This window comes from Sphaeramia orbicularis, chromosome 1 (genome assembly GCF_902148855.1).
Source record: "Sphaeramia orbicularis chromosome 1, fSphaOr1.1, whole genome shotgun sequence".
NCBI lineage: Eukaryota > Metazoa > Chordata > Actinopteri > Kurtiformes > Apogonidae > Sphaeramia > Sphaeramia orbicularis.
The window spans coordinates 41,860,863-41,881,194 of NC_043957.1; the positions used below are offsets into that span (position 1 = coordinate 41,860,863).

At 40.2% G+C, this 20,332-nt stretch overlaps 1 protein-coding gene across 1 annotated transcript; it reads left to right on the forward strand.

The window, feature by feature from the left end:
- The first annotated feature begins 775 nt into the window (after positions 1–775).
- On the forward strand, positions 776–10,313 carry lcorl (ligand dependent nuclear receptor corepressor-like). Its single transcript, XM_030131973.1, is given in 10 exon segments — positions 776–895; positions 1,842–1,906; positions 2,656–2,744; positions 2,908–2,933; positions 3,057–3,176; positions 5,247–5,471; positions 5,642–5,729; positions 6,627–7,357; positions 7,359–7,412; positions 7,415–10,313. Coding segments are annotated over 10 exon segments (1,758 nt in total). The 5' UTR covers positions 776–801; the 3' UTR covers positions 7,681–10,313.
- The last annotated feature ends 10,019 nt before the right edge of the window (positions 10,314–20,332 follow it).

A 20,332-nucleotide genomic window follows, 5' to 3' on the forward strand; every position in this document is an offset into this window, starting at 1 on the left:
AATGAGTTTGACAGCCCTGCTGTAGTGAGTCTGTTTATACTGGGCATGCACGTTATCATTTATCATGCAACAACTTGAGCTGGCTTTTTATTAGTGACAAACCACATTTCCACTTTTGGCTATTCACACCTCTGGTTATTACACTCTTCGTAAGTAGGCCCAAAGAAAAGATTTTGTGTGTGAATGTGAGAGCGAATGAATAATGGGTCAGTAATGTAAAAGCGCTTTGGGTGTCTAGAAAAGCGCTATATAAATCCAATCCATTATTATTATTATTATTATTAGTAGTAGTAGTATTAGTATTATTTATTTTGATTACGTACTTTTACTGCATTTTAGAAATTAGCATTAGCCCTCTATTTAAGAAAAATGCAAACATTATACTTAAATTACAAATGTAACTGCAACACAAACAACAGATAAAACTCAAGGGGTGCACATGAGCATAAAAAGAAATGAAAATGAAAATGGCAGGAAAAAACCTACACAGTACACTACGAATGAACAGACATGTGTCATTCAGCAGCTCTTACTCACTGAGAGGTCAGTTAATCTATTTCATAAGCCCTTGGACGTGTGGATCCAAACCGTTATCACACATTTTTCCACAGTCATCTGTGATCTTAACAAAAAGCGGTAGGTAACGGAAGCTATAACTCCCTCCTAGCTGGGGTAGAACACATCCATGGGCAGAGTTCAGTGCAGTGCCCCCTGTCGGCGGTCCGGGGTGTGACCGCCGCTGCTGAACCGTTCACGGCAGCTTCCTCCTCAGACGGAGGGAGAGAGAGGGGGGAAGGCAGAATGGCGACCGTGCAGTGCTCCAAATGCACGGCAGAAAGGAAGGGTTTCCGGCGGGAATTGGATTCTTGGCGACACAAACTGATACACTGCGTTGGTATGATCCATGTGCAGCTTTATATTGTACAATAAATTCACGGGTTTGCGACAGATTCGCCCGGTACCATGGGTCGGTTACCCCCAGCTATGTTACATCGCTAGCTAAAGCTAGGTAGCGGCTAGCTAGCTTAGTAGCACCATAGGTGGCCCGCTTTAGCCGTTAACTTAAGCTGCCCGGCTAATATCTACCAGCTGGCTAGCTTTTCGAGTTGGCTCCTTTTCTTTGTCCCAGAGCGCCGGTGAGCTAACCACTTGCCGACCATTATTTCTGATTATTTTTTTTATGCCAGAGAAAACATTTTATTTCTAATATTTTACTTTATCGTGTAGTATATAGTTTGTCGATAAGTAACACTAACAGAGATAGCTTAGGTGTTTATTGACGGATATGTTGACTATGCTAATGACAAGCTAACATTAACGATGTTGAGATCATTTGGGGGATGGGTTGTAATTTAGTTACGTTATAGCAGCTTATGTCAGTGCAATATGATGAAAGCAGAAATTACAACAGTCTCTGGTAGTGGTCTATCACTTACAGTTGGCTAATTTTAACACAGTTTTTATGCTGCCGAAGCCGGCGATATTTGACGAGCTCATCCAAAATAAACTGGATTCTTTATGCCATTGTAATGTTTCTTTTGACATTACATTTAGAAGACGCAAAGTGAAACATAGACATAGCCATTAAATTAATTATTTTGTGGAGGTATCGTGTTGACAATTTTGTGGTTAATTAAATGCAGATTGTGCAACATCGTTTACCTTGGGCCTGTTCGATGTTTTATGTGCACGATGTCAACAGTTAAGTTGCACCTGTTTTGACAAACTGCTCTTGTCCTTATCAGTAAAAACATATTGTACCCAATGTTAAACATGTAAAGCATGCAACTGGTGTTGATGTCACAACAGTATTTATACTACTTCTTTAATGTATGTTGCAGGGTTTGAAAGCATTCTGGAGGGAGTCTATGGTCCACTACTGCTGAGAGACCTTAATTATTTGACGGTAGGTTGTATTATGTATATGGACATTACATTATTTATATGTGCCATTGTCGTTTGCATAGTATTCATGGCAGCAGGTGAACAGCACTTGAGTTGCTAGTAAGACGTATTCACTGGCCTGAGTCACATTTAGGTTTCCTGCTTGACATGGATATAATGTTGCTCGTGTTATTTATTTGGTAGTAAATTGATTATTTTGCAAGAATCTTCATATACAGCTTCATATTCAAAGTGAGTTTGATTAGTTAAGCTTGTTATTTAAAAAAAAAAAAAGAAGCTTCTCTTATCTATTCTGTTGTCAAAATGTTCACACATTTGCAGTTTTGGCCACTAAGGTCTAATTCAATTTGGAATTAGGAACAGTTATCATAACATGAATTGGTAGAGGTTGGTTGAGTTTCAAAGGCCAATATAACAACTATAGTTAAGGCAAATTTCATCTTGGCATGGTTTATAGTATTAGAAAGCATAGTGTATTACGCTTTGTATAGAAGACAAACAGTAATTGCTCAACACATGGTTTTCTTATTTTTTTTTCTTATTTGTATTTCTTATAGACCTGGTGTTTTGTTATTCAGTTTGAAATCTGCCATTGCCTTTTCTCATACTTTTATAGTGGTTATCTTATTGCTGTTAGAAGCATAAGCACATTTGTATGTGAACAGAATTGCACAGAGAAAAATATTTTTACTCTAGTTGCCCTCCCCAATATTCTCACTCCGCCCTAAACTGGCTTTTAATATCTTTAAGACTGTGAACCCGACGAAGTTGTTGACTGGTCCCCAGAAGGAAGCTGCTCTTACTGCTCATTCTGCAACCTTTCCCTGGATAAACTCAGTGTAAGAAATGGAATCACCATATGTCATAAATGTTTACTTAAACATGCAATATTACAGTACATAACAGCTGAACTGAATTTTTGCCACCTACATTTTGGTCATTGTGTTATATGTACAGTAATAGGTAGAGTCTGTAGTGTATTGTTCCTTGTACATTCATTAGCATACCTCAGTTCCTCACACTAGCCAGTTGCCAATCTGGAAATGTAAAATGTCTCAAGGATTAACAGGAACCATAGCAACAGTATTTAATAAGGAATCAAACATTTTGGTTTTATTTGTAAATTGTCTTGTATTTTTCCCCCCATTCAGGATCAAGTAGCCACGCCTCCCCTCTCCTCTCATCTGATTACTCTCCCTGTCATGTTCCAACTGTCTCTGAAAGCAGCCAATCGGCTCACAGGTTCCTCCAAGCTGTATTTCATAAGAAAGGTCAGTTAAATGTATAACCAAACCTGTCAAGTTGCATTATGGGAAAACATGCTCAGGGGCTCAATTCGTAGCTATTTATGTCAACTTACATGTTAAGTAAGTGTTAAGCTAACCCCTAACTCTTACATGTTGAGGTACACTAACAGTTTAATTGTGAGCAAGTTATCAAACAAAGCAGAGGCCATTCACTTTTATGCGCTCTGTTTTTGTCTTCTTTAACTTGTATTCTTATCTGTGTTTCACTGCTGCACAAATAATTGCCCCTTGGGGACGAATAAAGTGTAGAGTACATGCAGTATATTAGACAACACATTTTTTCCTTCTCATGACCTTATTTTGGTTGTGCACTGTTTGTATTTTAACCATGAGTGAAAGAAGGCAGCGTAGTCCAGGAATACTTTTTCTTACACTGCAAATATATGAATTGCAAGAAGAAACAAGCTAATTCAGATGTTTAGAAGGTGATTTGTGTTGGTTACAAATTTATTTGCTTAAAACCAAAACTATGTACCGCCACATGCAGTTATTTCTTGGTTACTTGCTCTGCTGTCATGTCTCTTGACTGTTTTTTGTTTTGTTTGTTTTTTTGGGCACAGACATACATTAAAATCTTGATGAGATCAGTCAAAACATCTTAGGACAAACCTAAGCTACTTTTACACAGAGGTCCCGGAAAAAAGGCGAGATGGTGATCCCACCTTTTTTTCACCATAGACCAATTTACACAGTCAAGCCAAAAGAGTAATAGAGGTGAGACAGGCTAGACTTTTACACTGTGGACCTGCGTTCTGGAATCAAAGGGGCGGTGACGCAGCGCATAGTGGACATATGGAGACACTGGCATGGATTTTGTGGTAGCACCATTGGCACATAGCCGTGGCACCTGCAGCATCCCTGGCACAAAGCCACAGCACCCTTGGCACAAAGCCGTGGCACCCAGGCGGCTGCCACAGAATCCTTGCCAGTGCCTCCATAAGCACCCGCTGTCTGTCAGGTGCAGGGGTCACCCTCATCAAAACGTCACGCCTTGGTTGTGGAACGAGAGGTGTTCCTTTTACATAGCGTTCTGGAATTCCACCTTTATCACAACTCTGTTACTACCTCCAGAGGCGTTACAAAGCTGTGATAAAGGTGGGACCAAATGATCCCACCATTTCATTTACATAGATGTTGTTCTGGATTAAAGGCGAAATATTCCCATAACAGAAGTGCTGTGTAAAAGGGCTCTAGATAGTCCTGGTATTGGGGGATGAGGACTGATGGTTGGTGTCATTTTAGATTTTTCCTATTTTGGCACACATTTTTCTCCTGTGACATGGAATTGCAAAAAAACAACAACAAAATCATGTTAATTGTATCTTCTAATTCATACTCCATGATGACGATGAAAATAGCAGCAGATTAGCATTATACTAGCTTTCAGTTAAACTGAAATGTTTGGCTCCTTTCTGGTTAGTAACTTCTCTGTTACCTGGTGTGTATACTACAGAACACTCAATGTGGCCTAGAGAAAGGCTACAGCTTTTACTGTTCTGGAACACACCAGACTCGTCACTAGCTCTTTAGTCTGGTGTTACTAGTTAATCATAAACAATCATAAGAGTATCCATTACCACATTCTGACATTTTGAGAGAAATGGGTCATATTTTCTTTGTCAAAAGAAAAAAGTAATATGACCCCAGTCAAGTCTTGCTTTGCTGGTAGTTTCACTTTTATGTGCCAAGGTTCAGGGATATTATAGTTTGGTTTTGCTGCTGGCACACCAGTACGGTGGTGTCATATGAGTTACCTTCATAATGTTTGTGAGTGAGTTAAAGTTAGCACCGACAGATTATAGGTCAGTGCTAACTTTTATACCTATGCTACTTTACAACCCTGGAAGTAAATACTAAGCAAAAAGCTTATTTTAAAGTGACAAGAAGGGTTAATCTTAGTAGTTCTTAGCAATATTGAATACACAATAATGTTCTTTTCTTTTCCTGTATAAATGACACTATTGAAGTATTGAGCAATGCGTTATATAACATCATGACATTTATATATGTCTTTTCTGTGTGTCCCTTCATTAGATGTGTCCCTGGGCTATGATTCCAACGTCCCACTCATTGCCCAGGAGCTGATGAAAAAGATGATACATCAGTTTGCCATGGAGTATGCATCCAAGTGCCTACTCCACACCAGTTCAAAGGGTGTTACAACAAGGACCTCCTCCCCATTATCAGAAACATCAGATGCCCCTCTTGACCTCACAGTGAGCCGTACACAGGAAGAGAAAGAGACAGAACCTCAACCAGGTAGGGAAGACATTAAACACCTACTGAACTTCCAGAAAATAAGTAAATGCTAATCCGCTGACAGCAGTTGTAAGACCTTTACCCTTGCAAAATGTTAAGACACTCACTGAATGTACCACTGCAATGTGACTTGAATCCTAACCGGTTTTAATCGATTATCCCTGTAACAGATGGCGTGCTCGACCTCTCCAACAGGAATTCTGCTTGCTCAGCAACTTCAAAATCCTCATCCTCCACATCTAATCACAAAGCCTCAGGGTAAGAGATATGTTATCATGATTATCCTTTGTCTTAAGCTTCATTGGTATTTGGTCTTATGAGAGAATTCATGAGGAAGCCCTTACATTACAATAACTGCAAAACTTGGGGTAATTTTACACTAAGATTTATTGTTTACACCAATTAGACATTTTCATATATTTGGAAAGTGCCATTTTTGAGTTCAGTCTTGTAGCTATATACATTTGCTTTCAGGCCTTTAGCAAGAATAAGGTTGAATGGCTGTCAGTACTATGTTACATGCTATTTACCAGTGTTACTTGATTTAAATCAACTAATGAATAACTGTCTGACTACTATTTGGCACTCTTTTGGGTCCGTTAATTATTAACTATTTTGAGACGCTAGTTTGTGTTTGGTGTTTTGGATCTATGGGGTTGACTCTTTTATCTCTTGAGCGGTAACGTCACAGCAATGGCATTGTATTATAACATTTACCAGCAGCTCAGGATTGTACAATGAAGAGCACATTGCAGTACCTTACAACGATTTTACCTCCTTTTTTACTGATCCAGTTACGATGAGTTTGATTATTCAACCTTCAAGCATGTAGGACTCTCACTGAAGGATATCACAAAACTACAGGGGTTATGTGTGAGTGCCAAAATAACCCCAGCCATTCACAGACTGTCCCACCTGGACGTGAAGAGGCTTGGCTGCACACAGAGAATGCATGTGCATGAGAGGCATGCAGCACTGTGTGAGAACACAGACTGAAAACAGACAGACATGAAACATAACAGCCACAGTGATGTTACCAACACAAGGCATAAAGGAGTGGACCCCTCGCTCTGCATCTCCCCTGTTCCCTATGCCAAACTCAAACACCTTCATCACCTCCATCCTGACCCTGCTGTTTGGTCCTCCCATCCTTAGGAGGCAGCACAGGCAGAAGGAGTACATTGAGAGGAGCCTGGAGCTGTCTGAGGGTTTGCTGTCCAAGGCCTTGAAGGATATACGTTCAGGGAGGCTGCAGGAACAGCGAGCGGCGTTGCTCTATGGAATACCACTTCACACCCTGAGGCAAGGCCTTGAAAGCTGGGCTGAAGGGGGGCTGGGGATGCTTCAACTGCCACCAGGAAGCAGAGATTTCAGAGATGAAGTGACATCATACAATGTGATGTCATCTATGCTGGGAGGTGAAGCCCGTCTTGTTCTGCAGAAGGTGGCAGCATGGGCAGAGCGAGCAGAAATTGGTGGGGCTGAGGAGAATGGAGACTTAAGTTTCCCTTCACCATCTCTCACCTTTTTTCAGCCAAGTGGTCTACAGAAGACCCTCCCCCATTCTTTTCCCCAGCTCAGGGATGGTCTCCAGGCCCCATCAAGCCCCACTCCCAGTTTGGAGCCCCCGCCACCCCTGCGTATTCCTCAGGTCCGCTCCATGTCAGACCATAATAGATCAATCACAGCTGAGAATTGCAGCGTAAATGAAAACTTACATCATCGTACCTCATCAACAGAGGGCACTGCCAGTCTGTCCACATCTGCTGCTAGACCTTCATCTCTATTCAAAATCAGACCTCCTGTCTTGGCTCATGGCTGTGTGGGTAGTGCCAACCAATCACCTCATCGCCTGGGACCACGTGGCTCTCACTAGATGATTTAGAGGAGGGGCTGACCGTCGGGATAAAGACAAACAACCAAGGAAGAAACGTGGAAGATACCGCAATATGACCATGAACTGTTGGAGGAGGCAATCTCTATGGTGATGGCAGGTCGCATGAGCGTGTCTAAGGCCCAGGGAGTTTATGGGGTGCCCCATAGCACACTGGAATACAAAGTTAAAGAGCGTACTGGGACACTGAAGAACCCACCTAAAAGGAAATCAGCCAACGTCTGTCCATCCGGTTCCAACTTGTCTGGTTCTGGCACCACCAGTTCCAATAACTCAGGGACTCTTGCCTCAGCTGCTGCAGCAAAGAGGTTCTAGACAACAAAATGCCTCTAGAACTCCTCAACACTTGAACTCATCACCTCTTACAAGATATACAAGTTTTTTGGAGACACTTAAAACACAAAACATGCCTTCTCAAGATAAATGGATATTAATATTCAGGTCTTTTAACTGTTTGTCTGTAATGTGATTGTCATACTTTTACTTGTGTTTCTCCAGCTTTGGCCAGGGCTTTTATAAATACACCTATAAGTCACAAAATGTTCAAAAGGTATTGATCAATATCACCTGAAGCTGCCAAAATTATCAAAATTAAAAAAAACTTACTGAAGAATCAAGACAATAAGCTAAAAAAATGCAGCCTTTTTTCATATAAAATCTCCAGATAATCTTTACAGTACTGTGATTTTATATTTCTCTAAGGAGAATACTGACATTTACTGCTCACTGTCCTGATCACCCAGGATAAAGCAAGAGAAACACAATTGTGCTACTCACAGCTTCAAAAAGTATGACTATCATCTTTTCTAGCTGATAGGTTATTAGGTTATTCAGGTTTGATTCAATTCTTAAAACTCCTTGTTAATGGAGTGTTGATGATTGTCATTTGCAGCTTTCTCCTTCTGGGTGTCTTACCTAGGCTACTGAAGTGACTTAGAGCCATTGTAACAGATTTAAAAACTCATGACTATTGTTAGACACCTCTGCAAACAGTGATTGTACAGTGTAACCTGCTGAGGTGGCTACATCTTCATTATGAGTTTTTGTTGGAAGAGATTATCTTACAAAAGCCATTTTGTGTCCACATAGTTTCCTCTCTATTTGTGCAAGCTAGTCTGAACATTGTATTGAGTGTCGATGGAATGCTACTGTGCAGCATGTTTTATAATGTGCTCTGATAAGCTTGGGAAATGTATGTTATTGTGTATTGTTTGTGAAAAATGTTCTTTTACGGTCACATATATACTAATTCTGCTACTGTAGCTGTATTACTGTAAACCTCTACATGACTGCTGCTTTAAACATTACTTTATGGGACCATTTCCCTGGCACAAAGATGCACAGCTAAAACAAAGACGCTTATTTCGACTAATGGGATTCCAAGGTGACATGCAGTGAAATATGTGAAATGTAAATGACAGGTTTGTTTTTTTTGAATGGATAGGGTAATGCGTGGTCTAAAGGAGGTTATTGTAAATTGTTAAATGATGGCATGGTGACAGTGACTTGATACAGTACAAGACTTCAGGTTACTTTGCCTGGGTCTGGAAAATGTTGTGTCTGAGATGGGCTTATTTCATTAGCAGTGCTACTACCAAAGCAGCAGTTCATGGTTACCTACCGAAAGCTGCTTCAATTTGTTTTGCTGTGATGTTAGCCTGCCTGTCTCTCTTTCTAACCTCATTACCACATATACCTCTAAACTTTTATCTGCCTGTAGCCCAGCGTCAGGTTTCACTTCAAGGCCTCTGTGTTTTGATATTGAATATGCTGGGGTATGAGCTCTTATTTAGCTTGGGAACATTATGAGCTCTTTGTCTCTCAAGGAACAACACCTAAGTGTAAATGTATTGACATCGACAACACTTAAGCATCAAGTTAATGCATTATGTTTATTATGTGTTATTTGTAGTTTGAATGCTACTAGTTAGAACTGTTATGGTAAAGCTTTTATTTATCTCAGTGGCATTTTAGACTATACAAATTCCGAATGTCTCTGGTCATAACAGTACACAGTGCCTGTGTCTGGGCCAAAGCATAGTGCAGCATGATGTCTATACTCTGGGAACTGTCTGATCTTTATAGTAAAGGGCGGTTTTGTAAATGATCCTATACTCCGGTTAAGAAACAAACATTTAATATTTGCATCATAGCATTACTGGGATTGTTTTCAAATTGTTCAACAGCATTTTTGTTTGTTTGTTTTAGGACTGAACTGCTGGCAAATCTTTCTAACGTCTAAACACAAATCTGCTATTTATGCATAATCAATTATGCACTATGATTTATAAGAAGCATTTAATTGTTGTGTTTTGTGTTGTTGCTGCATACTTATTTATTGATTGTGCTTCATAACTGTGATTTTACTAGTTTGATTGTTGTAGTTCTGGATTCGTAATGAGGCACTCTGATGCAATGTGAAATGTGTATTGCTACAACTGCATGATCGCTTTTAATGTTATCTTATGTAATTTATTTAATCCTGAAATGACACCCCTGAATATTGTGCTTGTTTAGTGTTTATGTCAAAATGAAATTATTTAAGTATTTTTAACAAAAAAAAATTATTTGGTTGTCATAAAAAAAACTCAGCAGTAGCACTACAGAATGTAAGTCTCTTGTATTGCATCCAACACTTTTTGAAAATGTTCAAGGTCTGGTACAAGGTCATACCAAATCACTACAAATACTATCCAGTATCACACTTTAAATGTCATACCACTAAAGCCAACTTTGTAGTGAAAATAATTTCTCTTAAGAATTGATTTGAGTATTATTTGAGTTGAACATTTGGAAAAGTTTTTGATGTGTTAGCTTGTTGATGAAAAGTGCTGTTGAAAAAACTTCACTTTGAGCGTTTCTACAATCGTTCCCTTCTGCATCTAGCAGAATATTGTCATTTGCCTTCAGCAAGTCATCAATAAAACAGGTCTCTAATATTAACTTGAGTAGCTGTCAGAGTTTTATATATACTGATAATGTTTTAGTGTGTATTTATGTTTGTAGTTGTCTTAGAAATGTACTCTAATGCTTTTGTCAAAATCCATGATGGCCCAACATTAAATTGTGGCTGCCATTTCTGTTGGATATCTGTTACCATGGTCACTGCAGTTTCTGTTCAAGGCCAACACATACTTACCTGTAACAAAAGACAAATTCTGTACCTGAGTTTAAAGCGTTTAAATCAGGTTTTACTTATATTTACTGCAACTGTATATTAGTAATTTCAAATGATGTGTCATCTTCTCTGCTACAGTGTCTTACCACTGGATTTTCTTCAGTGTAAAGAAGTTTTGAAGGTTTTTTTATTATTATTTTCCAACCAAGCTATGCAGAGACAGGAAGAGAATTTTCATCCAACAAGCTCCAGTAGATGTCTTTTACCTACTGCTGATAATCAGACCTCATGAAAGCCTCAGCAATCTCCTAACTCAACTCTCTGCTCTTTGCGTTTTTGCTTCTAGCTGCCGGCTGTCATCATTTGCAGAGGAATCAGGAGAAGTGGGACTGCAAGGGACTAAGTGTCATCACGTCTGTGCATTGGATGTCATTTTCAGCTCACTTTGCCCATCACACCGTTCCTTACTGTACCAAATCCTGAAGCTGGCACAGCAGGAAAAGTTGCTGTTTTTCAGTAATCAAAAAGCTGTTGCTCAAACTGAGTCTTACTGCTGTCATTGTGATGTGAACCCTCAGGATAATGTTACGCCGAATCAAATTGAGCTAAGTGACTGTAAAAGGGCTCTAACAGCAGCCAGCACTTCCCTTTAACTGATTGTGATCATCAAGGTCGTGGCAGCACAAGGTGCCATCAAGGAGACTCCAAGTCCAATTGTAGCATCCATCACTACCCTTTAAAAGACTGTAAAAGTGAGGCGTCTCAATGCACAAACTACTGCTGTAAGCAGAGATGTGAGAGGGAAACTTGCACTCTTTTGTGTCCCAAGAGGCTGCACTGCATTTCCTGCCAAAGCCACACTTTAGGTCATATTAATAATAGGTGCTCATTTGCAAACTCTCCTTCGTACCCGTGTCCCCTTCAATGTGCACTTCATCTAGTTTTCTCCCCTCCTCAGTCTGCTGTAACCAACACAGCCCTTGTTCTTGCCCTTGTTATTTAAACCACATCTGTCTGACTCAAGCAAGAAACACATTAGAAGGGGGGGTTGGGGATAGGGATCCTCCATGCCCTGTTCTCAAGAGAGAGCAGAGTCCCTCTCCTCCACCTCTTTCCCCTATACCATCAGATATTGATAAGCAAAGTGATGAAAAGCCACCGTCTCTTCTTCACCATATACAAGAGGAGAAAACTGGGCTGACCGATAAAGACTATGTTGCAAATACAAGCCACAAGAAAGAGATGGATGCAGATGCAGAAGAAAGAGTAGACTGTAGAACTCCAAGGAACAGTCAGGTTGAGAGGAATGCCAGTGGGACGTTACTCCAAGATGTTGTGAATCGGTTTAGTGAGAGACTGGACACAATCAGACCTGTGGAGAAGGATGCACCTCTGACTTCTTCAGCTGTTTCTGTTATGGAAAAGGAGCAGCTACAGGTTCCTTCAACTAGTCAGAATCTGCAGTTTCATGCTGATGCTCATCTAACTGAAATTATCACTACAGTGCTTCACACAGGCAGTGCAAGTGAATACAATCTGAGTGAGCTGTTCAATCGCCAGGATAACAAAGTGACTAAATCACCCAACACCCGCTCTAGACGTCGTCAAGAAGTCCTTGCTGCTCTAGCAACACCTGCTGATGATGCTTCAACCCGAAGGCACACCTTACAAATTAAACGGGAGCTTGCCTTGCTTGACCAGTCCTACAATAGGAGGAAGGTGCCACCAGCAAAGAAGGCCAGATTAAAGGATGGAAAAAATGTTAGTATAACCACATCAAGCACTTCAGACCTAATTAAAGAGGAATCTAAGGGAGAAATGGAGGTAGTTGTTACGGAGGAAACAATGAACATGCTCACTACTGAAACGGATAAGGATGAAGTAAAAGAAGACATACAGACAGTTGTAGTTACAGATGGAGGTCAAGTAATTAAAGCAGAGGAGAATGAAAAGTAATATTTGGAGAGAAAAATCATTTAACAATCCTAGACAGCCAAATACCTACCCCTACATTTCTGAGCATGCACTGCCACAGACGTTCAAGAGGTGACATATCACAGTCGCAGATGATGACAGTGAAAGCAGCATCATCAAGACGTCACAGCAGAACCAATAGCACAGATAGTGCAGAAGCAGTTATGGGAAAGACAGGACCCAAGCAGAAAGCCCATCAGGTAAAGGGTCTGATAATGAAGATAAAACAGGCTCTCATAGAAAGTGCCAAAGTCCTGTTAGCCAGAAGAAGAAATATCAGTTAAACCACTCCAAGGAGGCAAGAAATCCAGGAGAAACATAGTCCCACCACAGCGCTTTTCCTCTTATGTCACAGAGCCTCGCAAAATGTACTTTGTTGCATGTTTCTCAGAAAGTATTTTTAATCATAGAACCCACAAGACAAAGATTTGATACCAAGCACCTTGTATACTTCTCCTAACCAGCCAGATGCTAAGATGGCCAAATTGAATCAAGAAAAAAGAATCACCTGATATTACAGGAGAGCTTTCCTGTAAAGCAACACACAGAGAACTTTTTGAAGCATTGAACGTAAATGATGAAAGCAAGGTCTCTCCACCAACTCTGACCACCAAAGAGAAGAGTCTTGCTAAACAAACAATTTAACAGATTGCAGTAAATGTATACCTGACCTCGCAGAAGCTACGGCCATCACCAAAAAAATTACAGGACTCAACAGCAGGTTTAGAAAAGTCAAAAATGCTGTCAGATGTTAAAGTTGTCAATAGTTCTGCTGCATGTGATGAAAGTCCTTCTAACTCCCATCTACAGTACACTAGTCCAATCAAGCTTATGTTTGTATCACAGGTAAAGGATAAGGAGGGAATCAAATATAGTCTCAAATCAGCAAGCTTTGGTTCCAGTGCACATGCAGAGGAATGTTTTGACCCATGTGAAGAATCTTCCTGGTCCGGGACACCTGAGCAAGAACAAAACAAGAGGTCTGAGTCTGCTTTGTCACAAAAAACATCACCACTAAAGTCTGCTACCTCACCTACCAAGTCTCCTTATTCATCACCCAGGTCTGCTTCCTCACCAGCCAAATCTGCCTCTTCAACCAAGACTGTTTCTTCACCAGCCAAATCTGCCTCTTCCCCCAAGTCAACTCCTCATCGCCCAAATGTGTGTCTTCACCCAAGACAGCCTCTTCATCACCTAAAACAGGTTCAGAAGATCAGGTGAAATTACACCAACCAAGCGTGCAGCTGAGAGCCAGAGGTCATCAGGTGACTTGCTGCTCTTTCCATGAAACCACTCCCCAAAACGACGTCCTGGGCGTCCCAAAAGTTGGGACAACAACTAGAGAATAAGTTAAAAGGCCAATTGGTCGGCCTCGCAAGCTGAAAGCTGAGGGAACCGGTAAAGAAAGAAACAACAAGAATGGAAATTCGGCTGTACCATCTGAAAGTGAAGAAAACGTTAACAAGAACCTCAAAATAACAGTTGTTTATGGCCGTTCAAGAAGAAACAAACGGATGGTGTCTGAGGGCTTTGACCAGCTACAAACAGAATTCCATGATGCTTGGCAAGCAGTGAGCTGAACAGTGACTGGAGTATGTTAATGCAAAACTCCCAAGACCAGTCCAAGACATATAAAACCTGCGTCAACAGAATTGTCCAGGAGTGACTCTTGTGAGACCTGTGAAAGAGTTACTACTCACTCTAGCAGCAACATCAAATGTCAGATGCATGATGATGCTGCACCCTCAAGGAAACCAGGTAGGCCTGCAAAGTTAAAATCTCTGGAATTTCAGTCACAGTTACCACAGTGTCGCCTCGACAACGCAAAATTCAGATAAACAAGGACACCAGGCAGTCCACACAAAATCTAAATCATAAGAAAACACTCATACCAGAATTAAAATCTGCCAAAGAGTCCAGGACAATCACTCGTCAGTCAGCTAGCAAAAGCTGTCAAGTAGAGGAAAGGACAGAAGCAAAAGATGAAAGTAAAGACAAAGAGCCAGAACTGCCTGTTGCAGTTCGTCACTCACTGAGAGTGAGAAAGCCCTCTATCTACTTCTTGCATGCTGTTGCCACAGCCACATCAAGATCATACAGTCGTAGCAATGCTCTGCTACGACGCTCAAAACAGCTTCTGTTAAACAAGGCCTGCAGTGAAAGGAAACAAGGGGCAGCCCACAGTAACACGGAAACGTCAGGGGATAAAAGACATTTATGTGGACAAGAGAGGAAGAACATTTCTCGGGACCTCAGCCAAGTGGCAGGAGTGTCTGTAGACTCAATCTTTACTCCAAAAGAGACACTAAAGTGGTGGGCACCATCTGCACGGGAGAAGACCTTGAACCAGGAGCTTGCTAGGCGAATACGACTCATCTCTGACACCTGGTCTCAGACACTGTGGATAACAAAGAGCAAACTGAGCTTAATTCTAAATTGGACACAAAATGTAGCAGTTCTTTGAGTAAGAATCAAAGCGTTCCTCTGTGGTTCGAACACTGTTTGACTGCTCTCCCAACAAACCACGGTCATGTAGTATGCAGCAGCTCTGCTCCTGGTTTATGCAGACCACAGAGACACAGTCTCTGGCTATTGTAAAGAAAGCAAGCTCCCGTAATCCTTACGAGCTCATGCATTTCCCTCGTTCTACCAACAAGAAAAGTGTTTGCCACAGTCCCCAAGCAGAGCGCCTTCGCAAACACATCAAAAGTTTGCTAAAACTGTGCCAAAAAGCCCTTTTCACTATGATGAGGCTCAAAAAGGTTAAGAAAGAGGAGAAATGTATCATCGCATAAAATTAGACGTCAGCTTTTCACTACGACTGTGCAACAGGCAAGCTCAAACACAGAATCCGAAGTAAAACATTTGGCAAATACCAGGCCATACTTTTTAGGGCAAGGACAAGGTTTCTGACCCAGAAAGAAAGGGAGAGGGAGCAAAAGAGACAGAGGAAATGGAGAGGGAATGTAAAAGCAGCATCAAGTAGCTCAGATGGATTCGTAGTAAGTGGACCTACAACCAAAACGAAAAGCATTACATAGATCAACAAAAGGTCACTTGTCTGCTGGTTTGGAGAACACCCAGTTCTGTTTGGACAGACTGTGGCACCTGTGGATGCACCCAAAGAGCAGAACCTGTGCTCTAAAGCCTGGAGTCCTGAACACTGAAGGAGTGCCGTGTTTTTCTGAGGAAGATCAACTCACCAGACAATGAGTCAACAGAGGAAGAGTGGGACTCTTGTACTGTCACACTGGATGATGGGTCACCTTCAGCATTACTGTTCGCAGGAAAAGAGAGGAAACTTGTAGGAGTTGTTAAAACTGTGAAAACTAAACGAAAAAGGAGTCTGAATGGGACTGCTTCAAGAGACTCGGCAAGTCCTGCACCTAAATCAGTCCAGGGGCAGGATGAGGTCCCAGTGGGGAGGCAAAAAGGCAGATACAGGATGGGGGTTGTGTCTACTGAACCACCACAACCACCACCAGCGAAAATGTTGAGACAATCGCGAATGAGAGGCCTGTCGGGATTGAGATGGCGTGACTTTGTGTTTGGTAACTAACTTTCTTCTTTCATTGAATACCACTAAAGGCATCAACTTAACGAGTAGCCGTTTCTATTAAATACAAAGCAAACTTGTGGTTTCTTTTTCTTTTTTGACAGAAAACTAAATGAAGCAAGAGACCTCCTCCATCCTGGGAAAAGGGACTGTGGTTAACATGGTGCCTTTGGACATTGAGCTGACCACGTAGACTGATCATCCCACTATGGTTCAGTCTTACACTCAGCAAATATGTAGCAGTTTAACTTAACAAAAGCTTGATGTTGCACTATTTTTATCCATGGATATGTATGTACAGAATGTCTGATTTTTTTTTTTTTTGTTTCGTCAACTTGCCTTTGTCTTTTTAAACATGTAGATCAAATCATTACATAAAACAAAGTTTTAGTGGGGAAAGCATTTATACAATTGGCCCTGTCAGAGTGCTGGAGGGAAGACAAAGCTAGACTGCTAACAGACAGTTCCTTCAAAACATGATAAAGGAAAGCAACTATTTTCAGATAGTAACCTTTTAAATTAAGTACGTATATACAGTACATTTCTACTGTGAGTCATTGTCTCCCCTTTTAAAACACAACAGACAAAATCCCATAAACCCTTGTTTTGGTACTAAAATTTATAATTGCTAATTTAATAATTTTTTTATGTTTTAGGTCTGAAAAATTTTGTGTGAAATAAATTTTTAACCTAAACTCAGCCTGAGCCTTGTGCAGGCTGCAATATGATGCTTGTTACTGTAGATGTATTGCAAGCCAATAGCCAAAACCTGTTTTAAATGAAGGAATATATTTACATGTGACCAAGCCACATCCGAACACCTCTATGGTTTTATTTCTCTATTTGTAAAGACCAAATATTTTGTGATTTTTTTTTTTTTTCTCCTTAATGTAATTTCTAGAATTGTGAATTTCAGTTTCAAGGTAACATCAGGACAAATGGTCTTTTTTTTTTTTTTAATTTGTCTTCACATGACTGTCATCTTGTTTTTCCCAAAGCACACGCTATATGTCAGTGTAAGATTTACTTGTTGCACTATTCCACTTGAGATTATCACCCACTACACAGATTCCTTCCCGATATTTTTGCACATCCCCATGCCCACTACCAACCCTACTGTAAAACTACAGAATCTGTTTGGTGCAATACAAACCCAGAAGATTTATCAGTATGTAGTAGTTATTTTATTGCTGACAGACGAATGGATGTACGTACACAAGTACCGATGGCCTGGGATGTCATTTCAGTTGTTTCCATAGCCATGTAATGTGATCTCAAAGGATAATGCTCTATACTTTTTTCCCCACCAGATCCGTAACTGTTGTAATAGCATTAATGTATTTTTGTCCTAACGTACTAGCATTATTTGTTTAAAAGCAGGTGGGAGATTTTTTTTTTATCCAATTTCCGCCTACCTCCGCTGTGGCTCAGCTAGGCCTACTGCTTTGTGGTTTTTATCAATCGTGTGACAGAAAAGGCCAGAGAGGTGAAGAGTAAACTCTTATCTTGGCTAGATATCATGGTTTCCTGCCCTCCACCTGGCTGGTTGTTAGATCTGAGATGTGTGGCCATAGGTCAAAACTTAAAACCTTTAGTGTGTGTAGTGTGCCTGACTACCCCTGTATGCGTGTCACTATGGTTGCCATTTCAACATGAGGGAAGAGTGCTGATTTAGTCTTGATGAATCGCTCTCTGTTGAAGAACCTGGTGCTAAACATCTGTTGTATATTTTCTTTATCATGTTTTTATACCGTCCATTACAGACGCAGCAAAGAAGTGTCTGCTATTGGAACAATAAAGATTCTTTTGAAATACATTGACCAGTATCATTGTCATTGATACTGTTGTAAATATGCTAAACACAAGTGATAGATTAGCCAGCTTTTTTCAGTGCTTCTGAAGTACTGATACTTTTGATGTGATGTACATGTAATTTTTGCAGTTTTATCTAATATGTTCTGCCAAATCAAATATTTTCAACCCTACAGGTGTGAAACTGCATTGCTCAATCATGCAGTGAAATCATAAATTGAGGTGTGAAGGGGTTCTTGATTAGTTTGATTTTATGCCACTGGAGCTCCTACCCCACCGACACTTTTAGTCCCTGACATTTTCTCATCTGCTTCCTGTCCAGTGACAGCCTCATATCCAAATGTGTTCATTTTGAATGTTTGTCATAAATTTGTCATGTTCTTCACAAGTTGAAGTTTTCTTTCGTCTTAAGCTCATCAAGCATTTCAAAAACCTAGTGAATTAATTGGAAAATGCATCTCCATAAGACTGAAAACAACTTTTTTAGCCACATGGAAAGTAGATGCGTGGGTTTCATAATGCCAGAAAGATAAACAAAAAAAAGTTGAATAGAAGTGTAATAGTTTAAACTCTTGTATAAAATTTAAATGAAGTTGGAAAGTTGAAATTAGTTGTAGTTGAAGTTTAAATAGGGGGAGGTCGATGGACTGTCTTATTCATTTCAATGAGAAAAAAGTTGGAGAAGCATAAACATGCTTAATGTGCGACACATTTTCATGTTTGAATGGTTTTAATAGCAGAGTATGCAGGAATAGATGACAAAATATGTACAGGAAGTGGAATAATAGAGAACAATAGTGCTATTGCTGACTGAGCAAAAAATGAAAGTAAAGATGAGTCCACAGGAAAATAAATAAAAGTAAGGGCATGTACAAACCAACAAGGAAAAGAAACTAAAGACGTACCAAGTAGGACTGTATGAAAGTAAAAATGTGTAAGAGCTAATAATGTGCAAACAAAAATTTAAGTAAACGTGTATGAAACTAAATAAAGTGAATTAAACTTAAGACGTGCACAAACCACACATTCAATAGTACTACACACAAGTGGTACATTCAGCAGTAGTACTGAATGTACCTCATTTAGTAGTACACTAAAGTAAGACACGTATGAACTAATAATGTAAAACAGTAAAGATGCATACAAACTAATGATGTGAAATAAATGAAGCCAAAGACATATCCAACTTAAAGACATAAATTAAAGATGTATACAAATTAATTGCATCAGGTAAATGAACCTATGATGCTTCACATTTAGTGATGGAATGAATTTATCCCTTTTTGTGAGTCCTGACCCTGCCAATCCTGCGACTGGTTCTATGGTGGGAACTGCTTTAGACTGTTCAGGCCGTTTGGACTTGGCAGCAGTCTGTCAACCCTGTAAATGTGGTGCCTGTGGGTTGTTTTACGTTTTGATTTCTTTTCACTCTGATTAACCCGAGCATTTCTAAGGTACCACTAATTATGTAAACTAAAGATGCGTGCAAACTAATGATGTAAAATAAATGAAACTAAAGGTGAGTATGACCTAATGACATGAACTAAATACAAACTAAAGATGGTTACAAAGTAGTGACATAAATGAAAGTAAAGATTCATATGAATTAATGACATAATGAAAGTAAAGATGTGTATGAAGGAAGTAAACTAAATGAAATTGAAGATGCGTATGAATTAATGATGACATCAAAAACATTTTTTCCTGCTCACCCACCCACCCTCCTCTGATCAAAACCAAGTCAACAGGTACAGTAGATCTCCATGGGACGGACACCGCCTCCCTACCGATTCCCTCCACAGCGCTGGTTTTCCACCTGCAGACCAACATGTGGCCAGCTGATGGAGGACCCTAGCAGCAGCCCCACCTGAAAGACAAAAAAATGATGTCTTTAAGGACTGGCCACCTCACTCCCATCCTATAGAGTCTGGCAGGGCCTGGTCGGAAAAGGCTCCTGGAGCTGGACCCAGAATATCAGACCATTGCACCATGGTTCTTATTTATAACCTCTGATGATGATGTCACAAAGTAAGTAATGACATCATTAGTGACATGAGTTACTTAACTAGTTAAGTCATCAATTGATAAATAAAGAAGACAAACTACAGTCTGTACCATGTGTATAATAGAATAGCCTTTAATAACTCACAGCTGTGTATTACTCTCGAATGTTCCACTCAGAAATACTACACATTTTAATAATTTCATTGTACACACAATGATAATAAAGGCTCTTCTATTCTACCAGTGCGTTGGCCTGTTTGGATCCACGGTCTGTAGATGTGGTAGTTTTTATGCTGTTGTGTATTTGTGCATGCTGTACCGCATTTGTCCAGCAGTCACCACCAAAGCATTCTGGGTATAGCAACGTGACTGTAAGGCTGTTGTGTTCCAAAATTACTAATATCTCCCAAAATATCAAATTCAAATCATTCAGATTTTATTTATATAGCGCCAAATTATAACAAAACTTATCTCATGACACTTTACCTCTAGAGATGGTCGAA